This window comes from Electrona antarctica (genome assembly GCF_951216825.1).
Source record: "Electrona antarctica genome assembly, chromosome: 23".
Taxonomy (NCBI): Eukaryota; Metazoa; Chordata; class Actinopteri; order Myctophiformes; family Myctophidae; genus Electrona; species Electrona antarctica.
Genome location: NC_136804.1, coordinates 2,831,771 through 2,848,335, shown reverse-complemented (window position 1 = coordinate 2,848,335; position 16,565 = coordinate 2,831,771). Strand labels below are relative to the sequence as shown.

At 45.3% G+C, this 16,565-nt stretch overlaps 2 protein-coding genes across 3 annotated transcripts in view; both read right to left on the bottom strand.

Moving 5' to 3' along the window:
* The window catches only part of lmod2b (leiomodin 2 (cardiac) b), a 28,880-nt gene extending 25,568 nt beyond the window's left edge, over positions 1-3,312 (bottom strand). The window contains exons 1-2 of the mRNA XM_079494415.1: positions 3,011-3,312; positions 2,146-2,589 (exon numbers count right to left, since the gene is read on the bottom strand). Of these exons, the coding sequence (XP_079350541.1) occupies positions 2,146-2,589; positions 3,011-3,295 (729 nt within the window). The 5' untranslated portion in view covers positions 3,296-3,312. The remainder of the gene's footprint in view (positions 1-2,145; positions 2,590-3,010) is intronic.
* asb15b (ankyrin repeat and SOCS box containing 15b) overlaps positions 1-16,565 on the bottom strand; it is a 128,437-nt gene that overhangs the window by 94,011 nt on the left and 17,861 nt on the right. Inside the window, exons 5-14 of one of the 2 annotated variants that reach the window (XM_079494079.1) lie at positions 16,210-16,374; positions 15,581-15,696; positions 15,013-15,151; positions 13,780-13,951; positions 11,796-11,956; positions 11,446-11,590; positions 11,173-11,328; positions 9,380-9,482; positions 8,736-8,889; positions 7,732-7,914 (exon numbers count right to left, since the gene is read on the bottom strand). In XM_079494079.1, the coding sequence (XP_079350205.1) occupies positions 7,742-7,914; positions 8,736-8,889; positions 9,380-9,482; positions 11,173-11,328; positions 11,446-11,590; positions 11,796-11,956; positions 13,780-13,951; positions 15,013-15,151; positions 15,581-15,696; positions 16,210-16,374 (1,484 nt within the window). In that variant the 3' untranslated portion in view covers positions 7,732-7,741. Of the gene's footprint in view, positions 1-7,731; positions 7,915-8,735; positions 8,890-9,379; positions 9,483-11,172; positions 11,329-11,445; positions 11,591-11,795; positions 11,957-13,779; positions 13,952-15,012; positions 15,152-15,580; positions 15,697-16,209; positions 16,375-16,565 lie in introns of those variants that run through there. The other variant, XM_079494080.1, reaches the window with a different exon arrangement.

Below are 16,565 nucleotides of genomic sequence, written 5' to 3'. Positions count from 1 at the left end.
AACATGGTGGACCCTCTTGTAAACAAGTGTAATGCTTAATTGGGTCGTCCACTCACAGTTAACAGCCTTTGTATTGAGTTTGTGCTTGAAATGTACTGTAATTCTGCAAACTGTTAATAAATATTTCAATCAATCAATCAATCAGACCTTTCAAATAATGTATGTTTCCAACTGTAAATACTACTATACTGGGGACTGGCTTATGATTCATAGACCTTTCAATAATGTACGGCAAAGTCTTCCAAGAATGTGTGAACTCTACCACACACACACTGCTACTCCCGGGATTATGAGAAGAGCAGATGTCAATCATGTCACACTCTGACTCTGCTGTGCTAACCTTTACATGTCTTGTTAGAGTGCATTATTTTATATGTTTATCACAATTCTAGATCAATGTTTTTTGCTTAGTCCAGGTTGTGCCGTATGTCGTTGTCTCGTTAACATGTCGTTAACCTATTTTGTGCGGGAACCCCTTTTGGTGTTAGCATTATGTTATGCTTTAGCTATTGAAAAATAGCAGATCTACAAGCTCGTAGCGCGCCACCGAGTGGCGCTCTACGAGCTTGTAGGTCTGCTATTTTTGAAAAATCGAACGACTGACATAGAAACATAGCTTTTTCAGAAAACTGTCAGGATGTAGAAGACATTTTTAGAATCTGATCTCAGGTCAAAATGGGTTAATGTTGCAAGAGTAAGATGTTATGTGTCCACGCCTTGCCTTGATGAGATCTGTCAATCTGTCAAATTAAAATAGCCATGGAATGAAAAGCTACCTCAGCAACAGTCATGGAGCACGAACAGGCTAAAAGCTACCACGGTTAAGGAATAACAGAATGAAATGGTCAGATAAAAAGACCAGCAAAAAATATATAGTCAGAGCACATTTTGAGGTGCTGTGTGTGTGTGCGTTAGGGCATTAAGCAACTAGTCGACTAGTTTACTAGTCGACTAGTAAATCCACTAGTCGACCTTGTTGGTACTAGTTGACTAGTTGATAAGAAAAGAAAGAAAAAAAGTTTTTTGTTTTTTTTCCCGATTTTGTAGGCCTCAAGATCAGGTAGATTATAGTTATAGTCACCATGTACACAGTTTTTAAATGTACAAATATTTATTAAAAAAATAATAATAATATTTATTTTTATTTTTTTTACATAATAGGTAGTTAAACAACTAGTCGACTAGTCGACTAGTAAACTAGGCAACTAGTCAACTAGTAAAAATGACTAGAAGTGAATGCCCTAGTGTGCGTGTGTGTGCGTGTGTGCGTGCGTGCGTGCGTGCGTGCGTGGTTTCTAAACTCACTGATCTTCCATTCACTTTTTTTTAAAGTAATTTTAGTTACTCCACGATGGGGGGGGGGGGGGGGGGGGAGGATTATGTTTTATTGGAGAGCACTTAAACTCCAAACAACTTCATAATGAATCCCACTTGGACAATAGTAGCCGCAGATTTGTTCACAGTGGGGTTTGCAGGCTTGAGGCTTCATTGTTTGGTTTGGCACAAAAGCCACGTGTTGAAGAATGCTTCCCTGGGTGTCTCAGCCAGAGGTGTCATTTCAGCAAAAAAAGAAAATGGGGGAGACCACACATTAAATAAGTTAGGCTACCACTTAAAAGCCCCATTTCCAAAATAGGGATGCCAGGTTCTTTGATGTCTCCCTTTTGACTGATACCTGTCCATTTAAACTCTAAACGAATGCACAAATAACTGCCCCAGTTATTTGTGCAGCCGCGTCCGGTAGCCGACGAAAACTAGAGTTCTCAACAGGCCCCGAAAATGAAGTCCCGGCCCTACCTGGGCCCTCATCAAACCCTGTACACTCAAGACACTGCCCCCGCTGCCACCCTTAGATCTCCATATACGGAGCTGACCTGTTCTGACATTACATATGTTGACCTCATCAAACCTGGTACACTCAAGACACCAGTGCACGCGATACGGTTGCAGAAAAGAAAACTCATATCTACTACTGTATAACATATCACATGTATGGACAGACATGGATTGAGAGATCAGAGAGCAGATCTGTGAAACCCATATTAATTTGGGGGTCCTTGAGATGAAACAGTTTGAGAACCACTGCCTTTAGTAGACATTACGGTACAACATTGAGACGGATGGTATAGACAACAGCTGTCTTACCTGTGAGATATCATCGATGTTGTTGAGGTTGACCTCTGTGAGTTCAGGGTCGTTGCTAAGGACTCGCTCCAGGGCGTCGTCCACCACGATGGGGTTGCCGTCGGCGCTAGCGTCGGGCGGAGGAGGAGGCGGAGTCAGCAGCCTCTGAGGCTCCGCCCTCGGCAGCTTCAGGAGCGTCTGGGGGGTGCTGACCCGCGGTGGTGGCAGGCCAGAGTCCTTTGGTGGCTCGGATTTCACTTTATCGTCCTCCTCTTCCTCTTCTGTTTCTGCTTCCTCTTCTTCCTCACTCTCTTCCTCACTCTCCACTTCTTCGCCTTCTTCTTCGTCCCCTTTTTTCTCTTTTCCGCCTGTGCACGTATTCTTCTCTTTCTCGGTCCCTCCGTCTTTTTCGTCCTCTGCCTCGCTGTTGCTTTCCGTCACACACTCCTCCTCTTCTCCCTCGTCCTGGATTTACGTTACGTTTTAAAATTAGACAGTTGATTAATTTTCCAATGTGTATGGTAGAGTATGTTAATACAATACATTTGGGATGAGACATTTACAAACTGTCTCGGCTGAACATGACCTTTGACACGATTTTAAGTATCTCGTCTCGTCTAAAATTACTCCCTTTTCTTGAACCTTAGCTAGGGGGAGCATTTGCCAAAAATAGCTGATCTACAACCTCACGCCACGTGAGATTTGACGTAGAGGGTAACAAGAGTGGACCAAGTACAGAGCCTGGTCAACTAAGTATTAGTTTACTAAGTATAGAGGATTAAATGGTTAAACCATTCCTCATATTTCATCTTTGCAGGGAGAATGACATACTTATTTCTCTACATTTTGCCCAAAACAACAAATCCACGTTATCACCCACACTGACCGGCTTGGGACTTCCCCCTTCTCCTCCTCCTGCTCGCTCCTCTTCCAATAGTTTCCGCGTCTCGTTCTCCCAGTACTTGGTCAGGGCATCTCGGCTGAAGGTCCCCGTGGGCGTCTTGTCCGTCTGGTCCCTCTGTCTCAGGCCGATGGGGACGTTGTCGTCCGGGTCGATGTCCACCAGCTCCTTCTCCAGTTCGGCCAGCTCCTCCGGGCTGAGGGAGGCAAGGAGTTCGTCCTCGTCGATGTCTTCATACTTACTGAGCTCTCGCCGGTACCCAAATTCCATGGTTCGAAGAGGATGAGATGACAGCAGCAGAATTATTGAAATATAAAACAATCCGGACTGTCTGAGATATAAGTGGATAAATATGTTTTCTTTTCTTTTTTATTCTGCAGAAAGCCCACGTAAAGTGAGTCGTTGCCTGTCCTGAAAGGGACGTTGATGTGCAGAAAAAAAACAGTTCCTCAAGTCCAATCAAGATGCCTCCTCTCTGGGGCAATTGTCTGCTCAAATCAGCCTCTGTCCCAACAAGTTCCAGACAAAGATTCTCCCACTCCAGTTTAAACTGGATCTATGCCGTATAGGCAGACCCAGCTAACTCCGGTGGAGTGTGTGTATGTGAGTGGGACAGTGTAGTGTTAGGGGACCTATGAGTCTGTCTAACTCTGCTATCTAATCTCTCCAGCTGCTGTTGAGGCCTTAAGAGAGGGATCAGAGAGGAGCATAGCAAAGCGCCAGCCCGGGTGATGCAGGGTCTTTATTTAGGGATGCGCAGCTCTGAGAGGCTGATCCACAAAAAGCCGGTGAGGTCAGCCCGACCCCGTGCACCCCACAGAGACTCACCCTCGCAACCATATGCTGTCAGCACACCGCGACTGGGTTTTGCTAACGGCCAAAACAATAGACCAGGCAGAACCTGTCCCGTTACTGAAAGGTCACTGGTTTGATTTACGTTCTCAATACTTGGACTTAAAGGTATATTCAGTGATTTCACTTAATTCAAATATCACTTATTTTTTCTTAATTTTTGGATAATCCTCCCTACTATAAAGTGTGCTGACCATATAAAAAACCCTAGTTTCGGTTTGGGCTTTGGGTGGCAAAGCCTTCATCCAATCAGGATGAGAGGGGCCTTCCTCCAATCATGATCGAGTGGGGCGGGCCTTGGTGCACGTGCTGTTGGTCTGTTGTACTTCCCCCACTGTAGAGCGTGTGCATGTGCACATCTTGTTACCGGGTGGACCAGGTTTTTTTTCCAAATCACCCAAATCACTGAATGCTACTTTAAGTACAGTAACGAAGTAGCCTAATTGTACTTTGTTACTTTACACCACTGTATATTTACTTAACCAAGGCCCCCAGGGCTATGCTATAGGTCTGCGCCATTCTTTTTTCTTTTTTTAAATAATTGTTTTTGGCCCTTTATTGATTGTTACAGTGAAGACGGACAGGAAAGAGGGAGTGAGAGAAGGGGAGAGAATGCAGCAAAGGTCGTCATGAACGGGACTCGAACACGCAACGCGCTGTCAGGCCCGTATATACATATGTTTAGAGTTTAGAGTTTTATTAGGATCCCCATTAGCTGGTGCATAGCAGCAGCTAATCTTCCTGGGGGAATAGCATGAGGCATGCTAATTGCGCCCTGGACCATTTGTGTCACGCCCTGCCCCTCTGCCTTTGATTTGAGAAAGGAAGTTATTATTTTGGTCACTGAACACTTACAGTTCTTTTGGACCTTTTCTGTTATTTCAGGATGTTCTGTATAATGCCATGTGTTCCTGTTCTGTTTGGTTTTGTGTATCTTATTTGAGACCTTGAAGGGGGTCCTCCGGCTGGCTTATTCCAGACCTAGCCTAGCGGAGGAGCTTGCAGGGTCAGTTAAAAATGTTTGGACTGCCTTGTCTGCTTGCGTGCAGTCGCAAGCGTGCACAACCGCCCAGTGTGCACCACAGCTCGGCGAGCAGTGTGGACAACCGTCTGGCTACAGTTGTGCCATCTTCAATGAACTGCCTTTGTCAGCTCTCCCTTCTGACACCCCCTGCGAACTGTCCTCTGTTTTCACTGCCAATGTTGAGGAAGCACTCTTGCTGCCAGACCCCAGGCCTGACCTCCAGCGGTCAGGACCTGGAGCCTGCACTCTACGTGCAATATGGACAGATCATGTTTTTTCTCTTCCTTCTCATATCCTTATTTATTTATTTATTTATTCAAATGACTCAGCCCATATCTACTGTTACTACTGTACTACTGTAATTAATGTATCCTCCTCCTTACTGACATGTTTGCACTATTTATTGGTGAGATGCGAAAATACTTTTCCCTGTGCTGTACTTGTACTGTACATTGACAATAAATTTAATTTCATCTCATCTCATCATCTCACTCCAGACCTCGAGGCTGCACCCTGGCTGGCACCCCAGTCGCCAGACCCAGGGACTGTGCCCCAACCTCACTGTTCTCAGGTGCCCCTGTCCATGATGTGTCCTCACTGTCTGTCTCCCCTCTCCAAATCTAGTTCCGCTCCCAGCCATGTCTGCAGCCCGGTCCCCAGCCCTGTCTGTAGCCCTGATCCCCAGCCCTGTCTGTAGTCACGGCCCCATCCCTGTCTGTAGTCACGGCCCCATCCCTGTCTGTAGTTCTGCCCCTCTTGTAGCTAGTCCTCCATCTCCAGTTCCCCAGACACATATTGTAAATTCTCCATCCATTGTCAATGTTTGTGTTGTGACACGCTATGTGATAGAATCTACACAAATAATGTTTTATGGCAGCCTGGCAGGCGTTCCCAAACCCGGTTACCCTGACCTAGCATACACACACGCACACACACACAGACACACACAATCAAGACCGAAGCATTTGCAGCTGGCTGGTGTAGTTAATTACCTGGCTTGCGCTGCGCAGCTCTTCATTATAGCGCTGGTTAACACCTAATAAATACTAATGCTACACCGGTACACCCTGTGGATTTGACTTTGCAAAGCGTGGACGAATAATGGACAATGTGAGTTGGCTTCAATTCATCATGTCTTCTCTTTAGTTGAAACTGTGACGCTGGATGTGTGAGGGAACTTGGAAAGCCAAGGGGGGGCTGTGGGGAGGAATGTCACTACAGACTACAGAGAGAGAGAGAGAGAGAGAGAGACTGAGCTGCTGCTGCTCTCCCGTTTCGAGTCAGCAGCTCTAGATACAAGAATCACACCCGTGTGAACTGAGTGGTGCAACTCCCCTCTCCCCCTGCCTCTCTCTCTCTCTCTCTCTCTCTCTCTCTCTCTCTCTCTGTAATTAGCAGGCAACAGTGCAACACTATCTCTCTCTCTCTGTTTCTGGCACAACAGCGCCACTTTTGCCCCTACTGGTACTCTAAACATAGTCACATAGGTTAGGACATACAGTATAGTCACATAGTCACATAGGTTAGGAGGACATTGCTGTTCCTTGGTAGCCTGGCTAATAAGCCAGACTCAAATCACACTGTCGGCTGATTCGGTCTGGCTTATTAGCCAGGCTAGTTCCTTGGAGTGGTTGCACCACTCAAAAACGGTGTTTTACCGGATTTTGATGTTTGTGTTAAATAACACTAGTATAAACCGTCTGCCACTACCCTTTTCATGTCACGCACCACCCCCTGCAGGTCGTCCACGCAATATAGTTTGGGAAAGCCTGCTTTTATTTATGGTGTCGTCCACAGTTAACAGTTTTTTATTGAGTATTGAGTTGAGAAAAAAAAATCTTCAATCAATCACACTATAGCTGTTTAAAAAATGCATTAGCTAATCAAAGCTAAATACCAGTTAGTTCTGGTTCCTGGTCCACTGTGTAAGAAACAGTCCATAGGCCTAATACGAACTGTGAATACCAACCCATCAATTAGATTATTACTGTAGAACATCAGTATTATATTATTCTATAGCAGGGATAGTGGTTCTCAAATATATGATAGGCTACTGTACCACGACCCCACTTCATGGGGGAGTGTTCAGTTGTTTTGTTTTGGCATCCCACACCTCATTTATAGTGCAACAATTAGATGAAATGAAGCATATTTGAAAATAGAGAAAACATTATCAGCCTTAAAAACATGCCTATTTATTGGACAGTAATGCTGTGATTCCTGTTGATTTCTATGTCTTATCAATTAGCTTATATACTGTAGCTACAGAAAAGCGTTTCTGTAAAAACATTAAAAAAGCTGTTTTAAAATAATTAAAAACAAAATATAGGAAACAAAAAATATAAAGGGACCCATAACAATGTGTGTGCGACCCACAAATGGGTCCCAACCCAGAGTTTGGGAACCAGTGTTGTAGTCCCCAAGTCAAATAGTAAAAATATGTTTAAAACAATTGTTATCAGTGGCGTGCACAGACATTTAGAGGGGCAGGTGCTCAAGTTAAAAAAGGGCACCTTGTGCAGCGCATGGAACCGGCCGGTTGCCTTAATCCATTTTGGGCGGGAACCCCTTTTGGTGTTAGCATTATGTTATGCTTTAGCTATTGAAAAATAGCAGATCTACAAGCTCATAGCGCGCCACCGAGTGGCGCGCTATGAGCTTGTAGGTCTGCTATTTAAAAAAAAAAAAAAAAAAGAGATTTTTTTTTTTTTTTTTCCTGTTTTTTTTTCAAAAGGGCACATTGCCAAAAGGGCAGGGGGTGCTCTAGCACCCCCTAGTGTCTATCTGTGCACGCCACTGGTTTAAAACAATTGTTATCATCCAAATCTACAGTTCACAGATCATGCGGAAGAGCAGAGGTCAGTGTAGAGGTCATACTCTCGATATGTCAGATAGTTCTTCACTGTGGGCGGGAAGGGAACGGCCGCCATGGCGTCAGGGTTGTTTAGCCTTCGAGGGGACATGTGACCTCGGATAACCAATCGGCACAGGTGCTGCAGGGACCGTGGTTGTCCTGGAATCACAGATGTATGGGGCCGCAACAGTTAACCAAATGAATCAATTTAATTGATTATATTTTAAAAAATCGATAATTTGATCAAATCGATTAGTAATCGATCCCTATTCTGGGCATGTCATTCCACGCGGAAAGTTAAAGAATTCATGAAGAATGGTCGATCGGAGCTACAGTACAAACTCGCAATGCGACATGTTGTGGCCTTGTAAATCTGCTATTTCTGAATGACGGAGAACATTAGGCTAGCAATAGAGCGTCGCAGTCCCGCCTCCTACCCTGAACCAGGAAATGAAACCCAATGCATTTTCCTCATAGACATTTCTTAAAGTATTTATTTAAAGACGGTTACGCCGCGGACAAAGCCAACTCGAGTCGTGACAACTCATGACAACACAAACAATATTTTGGACCAAACAAATAATTAGAAAGAAGAAAAAAACGGCAGGTTACAACACTTTTTTTGTTGTTTTTCTTCTTTGTAATTATTTGTTTGGTCCAAAATATTGTTTGTGTTGTCATGAGTTGTCACGACTCGAGTTGGCTTTGTCCGCGGCGTAACCGTCTTTAAATAAATACTTTAAGAAATGTCTATGGGAAAAATGCATTGGGTTTAATTTCCTGGTCCAGGGTAGGAGGCGGGACTGCGACGCTCTATAGCAAGTCAATATAAGAATGTTTGGTGCTACGTGCTATGAAATGTACAGTAAGAAGCTAATTGGTTGTTCTGTCTGTCAATGAATGAGTCGCACCTGTGTACTGTGATATACTGTATCAATAGATGTTGATTTGATAGTTTTGTGAGGGGGATGCATTCTCACCCAGTATGTCCCATATTTCAGCCCACTCTGCTTTGTCCTCTAGCAGACGCTGGAGGTCTGGACAGAGCCGGACCTTCCCAACATAGTCCAACAGTATCCTCACCAAGCCACCTACCACGTCAGCCAGCGACTTCACTGACACAAACTCACAGAACTACACACACACACCCACGCAGTCCCACAAGCACGCACCCATGCACCCAGACACAAAGAGAATACATGACCTATATACCATAGTTCTCAAACATTTTAATTTCAAGGATTCCCATAACTCTGAGAGTGTGCAAATGGAACCAAATGGACAGGGGTCCATTCAGACCCCACCTCAAGGGAATCCTGAGGGGTCCCTGGATGGCCATTTTGAGAAGGAGAACGTAAAAAATGGTAAATTAGTTTAGGGATAAGGGTTAAGGGGTGGCGCAAGATATAGCCCATATAGGGCTCCTGCCCCTATTGACTATATTCACACAGCGGCCATTTTGCTCTCACGTCATACTTGCAGGTTGGAAAGAAATTCCACCCCAACAGGGCCGGCGTGTGAATATGGTGAATGGGCCACATGGCTCTGCAAGGCTTACTTGTATGTACAGTAATACAGAATCATTGATATACTGTATATGGATGCAGTGATTAGAGCTACATACTGCAATGGTGTCAGGCTCGCTGTAGAACTGGTAGGCCTGGTTATGACATGCCACCCACGCAGGGTCTGTTTCCTCACTTTCACCATGACAACACTGGAAACACCTGTCACCAGAGGGTGGAAACACCTGTCACCAGAGGGTGGAAACACCTGTCACCAGAGGGTGGAAACACCTGTCACCAGAGGGTGGAGTGCAGGCCAAAGTCATTACATGAAAGTGTGTGTCAACTGTCAAGTGTGTGTCAACTTGTCTATACTTTTGTACACTCAGAGTGAAATTGACTGCGTAGGTGTTATAAACTTGTGAGAGTGGTGTCCTTAACTGTAGGATGCAAAAAGATTCTTTTAATAGGAAACATTTCGACCTGACACAGAGGTCGAACATTGGTTTCCTCTTAAAATAATCTTTGCATCGTGGCTACAAGCTGTGCGACCTCTCTTTAATTTTGATACCGTTGCGCCATGGTCAGCACCTCAGCACTACTGGTGTGTGCCCTTCCAGCCTGTTTTGTGTAGGTGTTATAATACATACCTGTGAGTGTGGTATCTTCTTATGTAGATGTTATAAGCGTACTTGTGAGCGTGGTACCTGGTACAGGTGTTTTAAACCTACTTGTGAGCGTGGTACCTGGTGCAGGTGTTTTAAACATAATTGTGAGCGTGGTACCTGGTGCAGGTGTTTTAAACATATACTTGTGAGCGTGGTACCTGGTGCAGCTGTTTTAAACATATAATTGTGAGCGTGGTACCTGGTGCAGGTGTTTTAAACATATACTTGTGAGCGTGGTACCTGGTACAGGTGTTTTAAACCTACTTGTGAGCGTGGTACCTGGTGCAGGTGTTTTAAACATACTTGTGAGCGTGGTACCTGGTGCAGGTGTTTTAAACATATAATTGTGAGCGTGGTACCTGGTGCAGGTGTTTTAAACATATACTTGTGAGCGTGGTACCTGGTGCAGGTGTTTTAAACAAATACTTGTGAGTGTGGTACCTGGTGCAGGTGTTTTAAACATACACTTGTGAGCGTGGTACCTGGTACAGGTGTTTTAAACATATACTTGTGAGCGTGGTACCTGGTGCAGCTGTTTTAAACATATAATTGTGAGCGTGGTACCTGGTGCAGGTGTTTTAAACATATACTTGTGAGCGTGGTACCTGGTGCAGGTGTTTTAAACAAATACTTGTGAGTGTGGTACCTGGTGCAGGTGTTTTAAACATACACTTGTGAGCGTGGTACCTGGTACAGGTGTTTTAAACATATTCTTGTGAGCGTGGTACCTGGTGCAGCTGTTTTAAACAAGTAATTGTGAGCGTGGTACCTGGTGCAGGTGTTTTAAACATATACTTGTGAGCGTGGTACCTGGTGCAGGTGTTTTAAACATATACTTGTGAGCGTGGTACCTGGTGCAGGTGTTTTAAACATATACTTGTGAGCGTGGTACCTGGTGCAGGTGTTTTAAACATATACTTGTGAGCGTGGTACCTGGTGTAGGTGTTTTAAACATATACTTGTGAGCGTGGTACCTGGTGCAGGTGTTTTAAACATATACTTGTGAGCGTGGTACCTGGTGCAGGTGTTTTAAACATATACTTGTGAGCGTGGTACCTGGTGTAGGTGTTTTAAACATATACTTGTGAGCGTGGTACCTGGTGCAGGTGTTTTAAACATATACTTGTGAGCGTGGTACCTGGTGCAGGTGTTTTAAACATATACTTGTGAGCGTGGTACCTGGTGCAGGTGTTTTAAACATATACTTGTGAGCGTGGTACCTGGTGCAGGTGTTTTAAACATACTCGTGGGCGTGGTATCCGTGGTTGAGCAGCAGTCGCAGCATGGCGGGGTCTCTGAGGCAGTACTGCAGGGCCGTGGGGAACGTGGTGTTACTGAACCCAATGAAATAACTGTTCACATCCGCTCCGTGCGACAGCAAGAGACGCACAATATCATACCTGGAGAGTGAACGCACGCAGTTCACAAGGAAAATAAATTGTCCATGTCTGTTTCTCAAATTATAGCCTACACACACACACACACACACACACACACACACACACACACAAACACACCTCTTTGCTCGTATGGCCACCAGTATGCATGGTATAGGATCCAGTTCAGTCTGGCTGCCAGCTGCCAGTAGCATCTCAGCACAGGTCACATCTCCGTTCGATACAGCAAAGAACAGAGCACTCCTCCTCAGGTCTGCATAGTTCCCTGATATAACATGATATGTGAGTTTAATTAATGTGAGTTTAATTAATGTGCGTGCGTGCGTGCGTGCGTGCGTGCGTGCGTGCGTGCGTGCGTGCGTGCGTGCGTGCGTGCGTGCGTGCGTGCGTGCAGGCGTGCGTGCGTGCGTGCAGGCGTGCGTGCGTGCGTGCAGGCGTGCGTGCGTGCGTGCAGGCGTGAGTGCGCGTACCAGAGGAGTAATCGTCCAGCAAGGCGTTCACATCGAATCCATTCTCTATGAGCAGCTGCAGACACGTGGCATGTGTTCCGGACGCAGCACAGTGGACCGGACTCTGTCCTGACTCCCGGATTGATCTCTTGGCGGTCAGAGGTATCAGAGTCCTCAGAGCTCTGTGGGGGACAGACGAGACGCATGAGGACGGACGGACCGACCGACAGGCGGACACAGAGTGGGAGACAAGCAGAGGACACTTAAGTCCCAGCTACGCCACACTGTTTGCGGAGAGGACCACACTCCTCCCTAACAGAGCAGAGAGAGATAGAGAGAGAGAGACTGTAGGAGGGAGAGAGAGAGAGAGAGAGAGAGAGAGAGACTGTAGGAGGGAGAGAGAGAGAGAGACTGTAGGAGGGAGAGAGAGAGAGAGAGAGAGAGAGAGACTGTAGGAGGGAGAGAGAGAGAGAGAGAGAGACTGTAGGAGGGAGAGAGAGGATTTTTTTTTAAGCTTAATAGTGAAGAAGGAATCTCTGTTTCTGCTGGACATTTTAAATGACAGAGGGAAAGATGTCACACAGATAGTGGGGAATTTTCCCTTCCCTTGGAGGATTGTGCAGTTTATATGCAGGTATAACTATACTAGTTTTCTTTCTTCTCCCCTTTCTCCCCCTCCCTAGCTGTTTTCATTCTAACACAGCAAAATGTGATGGTAGTTGTTGCGAGTTGTTCCTTTCGAGCCGGAGGAATGAGTCTGCGAGTCATACGACGAGCTCCTTCAATCCACTGCACTAGCTGTGCAGGGGGGGACGGCAGGACCCCCTCTACAACTGAACTCTAACGAAACGCTGAACTAGCTATCCTAAAACCAACAGGACAGCTGTTTCCCAAGCTGGAACAGAATTACTTAGATCTAAGCAAGCTACGAATGCTAACGCCAGAATACCACTCGGAACTTCTCAGAGTAGGAGGCAGACTCCGCAGATGCCGCGATTTAGATCATGAAACGATCCACCCCGTCTTACTATGCCCCTCTCAAACTCAGAGAAGAGAAGAGAAGCAGTAAAGAAACATCAAACAAGCTGCTTTGAATGTATATACACCAACGGGTCTACACTGCCATGCTTAGGCAGTGGGCCATCAGCTTAATGTGGTGCCTCTACAATTCCTTACAACAAGTTGCACCCCAGACCAGACTAGCAGGTCCCCAACTCCTGTAACAGTCATCAGGAAGACGGCAAAAAAGGAAGAACGTAAATTCCGTAAAGTCCGTTACCGTGGATTGAATTAGTGAATCCGAATACCGGATCCACGGGGGGGACTGTTGCCTCGGAAACGGTCGGTGCAGGCGTGACGTCAGGCCACGACGTCACGTCACCCTATAAAGTATGGCTCAGAAGACCGAAGAGTAGGGGTGGGACGATATGGGTACCTCACGATACGATATATATCGCGATATTAGGCCCTCGATAACGATAATATCACGATATTCAATATATTGCGATATTTGCGATATATCAATATATTGTATGAAATTTCATCAACGATATATCACGATATCTGCAACTACAAAATACTTGGAACTGAAAAAATGCTATTTTCGTGCTCTGACACAAGGAGGGACACACACAGCTGTCTATAGTGGGTGCACCACTCAAACACTTTTTGTATTATTTTTTATATCGATATTTTAATAATCAATATCGATTATTTATCGCGGGAGGACGTATCGATATATATCGCCATATCGATATTTCAGCACACCCCTAGCGAAGAGTGTGCCAAGTCAGAAGCAATAGAAAGAAGCTCAATAATATAATATAATAATATACTTCAAGCACCATACAAGGAGGTACCCGAACTAAGATACCGGGCTCAAGCCATCCGACTCCCTCCCCTAAACTATATAAGGCCCCCTCAAGGAGCCTCTTTGCACCAGCCCTTTTGACAGCTCCCTACTGATACAGGAAATCGTCATTACAGTAGTAGCAGTGTGACTCACAGATAGTGGCCCTCGTATGCAGCTCTGTGCACGGGCAGCCGGGCGCAGTTGCTGGCCAGGTTGGGGTCAGCTCCATGGCTGAGCAGCAGCTCGATGCAGTCCAGGTGTCCCGCCCCGGCTGCGTCGTACAGAACCGTGTCTCCATTCTTGGCCCTGGCATTCACATTACCCCCTATAGTGGCAGACATGGGGCAGAGGCAGACATGGGGCAGACATGGGGCAGAGGCAGACATGGGGCAGACATGGGGCAGACATAGGGCAGACATGGGGCAGAGGCGTACGGTTATATACCAGTTAACCCATTTGGGCCTGACCTCGAAATTTAAAAAGAAATCTGCTAAATCCTCCAGTTTTCTGAAATAAATATTTTCACGATTTTTCAAAAATAGCAGACCTACAAGCTCATAGCGCGCCACCGAGTGGCGCGCTATGAGCTTGTAGGTCTGCTATTTTTCAATAGCTAAATTACAACATAATGTTTAAAACACCAAAAGGGGTTCCCGCCCCAAAATGGGTTTCTAAGCTCCACTTCACAAAATAGTGAAGATCTAGCAGATGTACAAGCTCACAACAACGCACCACGATGCAATGCTTTGTGAGCTCGTAGATCTGCTATTTTGATTTCAGAAACTTCTTTGACATTTAAATGATTCATTATTTATATTATAAGAGCGTATTGTGCATTTATAGGTAAGTTACTTTAACCCAAGTACAAATTTTACTGAGCAACTTTTTTATGTCCATGGTGTGGGTTAGGGGTGGGACGATATGGGTTCCTCACGATACGATATATATCGCGATATTAGGCCCTCGATAACGATAATATCACGATATTCGATATATTGCGATATTTGCGATATATCGATATATTGTATGAAATTTCATCAACGATATATCACGATATCTGCAACTACAAAATACTTGGAACTGAAAAAATGCAGCATTTTGTATTCCCACAAAGCTGTTTGGAGACTTTGGACAAATCACCATCCAGTAATTCAGTACTTCTGGTTGCTGTGGAATCTGAGTGGGATTTGCTTTATTTTAGCTGTCATTTCCTCCTTTTCTAAACATGTTGTTCATCACTTCATTATGAAGAAAAACATTTTTTTGTTTCCCAATATCGATATTTTAATAATCAATATCGATTATTTATCGCGGGAGGACGTATCGATATATATCGCCATATCGATATTTCAGCACACCCCTAGTTTGGGTACGTGTCCTGCTGACCGTGCTTTATCAGTACGTCCATGGTGTCTGGGTGTCCGTGCTCTGCAGCGACGGGCAGAGGCGTCACTCCATGGCTGGCTGCAGACGTCACCTTTCCTCCATGACTCAGCAGCAGCTCCATGATGGACGGACTGCCCACCTGGACACACAGGACAGGAGGACAGCAGGGACGGACAGAGGGAGGGAAGAGAGGACAGGCACCATGAGGCAAGGCGAGGAATGAATTAAACAACGGCGAATTAAACACATAAAACAAATAGCGGGTTTAGCGTAATAAGCAGCACCGAAACATGGATTAAATGGCGTGGAACACGGGGTATGCAGATAAACTAAAGGAAGCGTGAAAAAGGAACATCGGTCCGGTCCAAATCGATTCGATGTAGCTCCACTACGCTGTAAAATCCTGAGTTTTCATTTAACTACGATTGTACAAAAAAAACCAAATGGGTCCGTAAGGGACTGTCCATTAATACATCTCTGAGTTACAAATGGATAAATGGACACTGTGGATTTTACTGTGTCGAAACCAGTAGCATTACATTCACACTGGTCACGTGATTCCAATCACCTTAGCAGCTTCGTGGGTGGCCGTCCATTTGATTGTCTTGATTACACACACCTGCTCCACGATGGCCCCGCCCAAGATGAGACTTTCAACCATCTCATAGAACTTCTGTCTCACGGCTAGACAGACAGACAGACAGACAGACAGACAGACAGACAGACGAATTTCATGACGGGTATATGAATCCTGTCAGAGAAGGTGTCTCACACATTATTCTTTAGTGGAAAAAGTACTCAATAATTTTACTTAAGTAAAAGTATCAATACTGCAATGTTACAAGTGAAAGTCTGGAATTCAAAATTTACTTGAGTAAAAGTACAAACGTATTGGTACTTACAGTACCAAAAGTAGAAAGTACTCATTATGCAGAATGTCCCATTTCACAAGTTTTCAACTGTATAAAATGAAAATAGCAGATCTACAAGCTCACAATGACCCCTTTTCCACCGGTTGGTTCCCAATGGGAAACGGTTCAGTTCTTTTTGGTTCTTCGTCCATGAGCCAGAGCTCCAACATTGGAACGTTAATTATTAATGTGAGTGGGCAAAACTATACCTATATTGTCAAGTAAATGTACTTTCATTGCTGTTCCATCCACTGTTCTTTCATTCTGGTGTCTGTGTTGTTCTTACCTAACAGTAGTGGCGTTTCGTCGTTGCCGTTGGGGCTGTGAGGTGAGGCTCCGCGCTGCAGAAGCAGCCTGACGTTGTCCAGCAGGCCCGCGGACACGGCCAGGGTCAGCACTGTCTCTCCATCACAGGTCAGTTCCTCTAGGGTCAGATCATTAGAGATCCACACTGACACACACACGAGCACGCACACACGCACGCACACACGCACGCACGCTTTTTAGATGGTATGTTATTTACACAGATTCATTGTCGACCTGGCATCCTATATGGACAAAACTCACTTCAGGGGAAAGGCTCGCTCATCCGATGGACGAATCCACAGAGGGGTGCTACGGGCACAGCCATAGCTGAGGTGT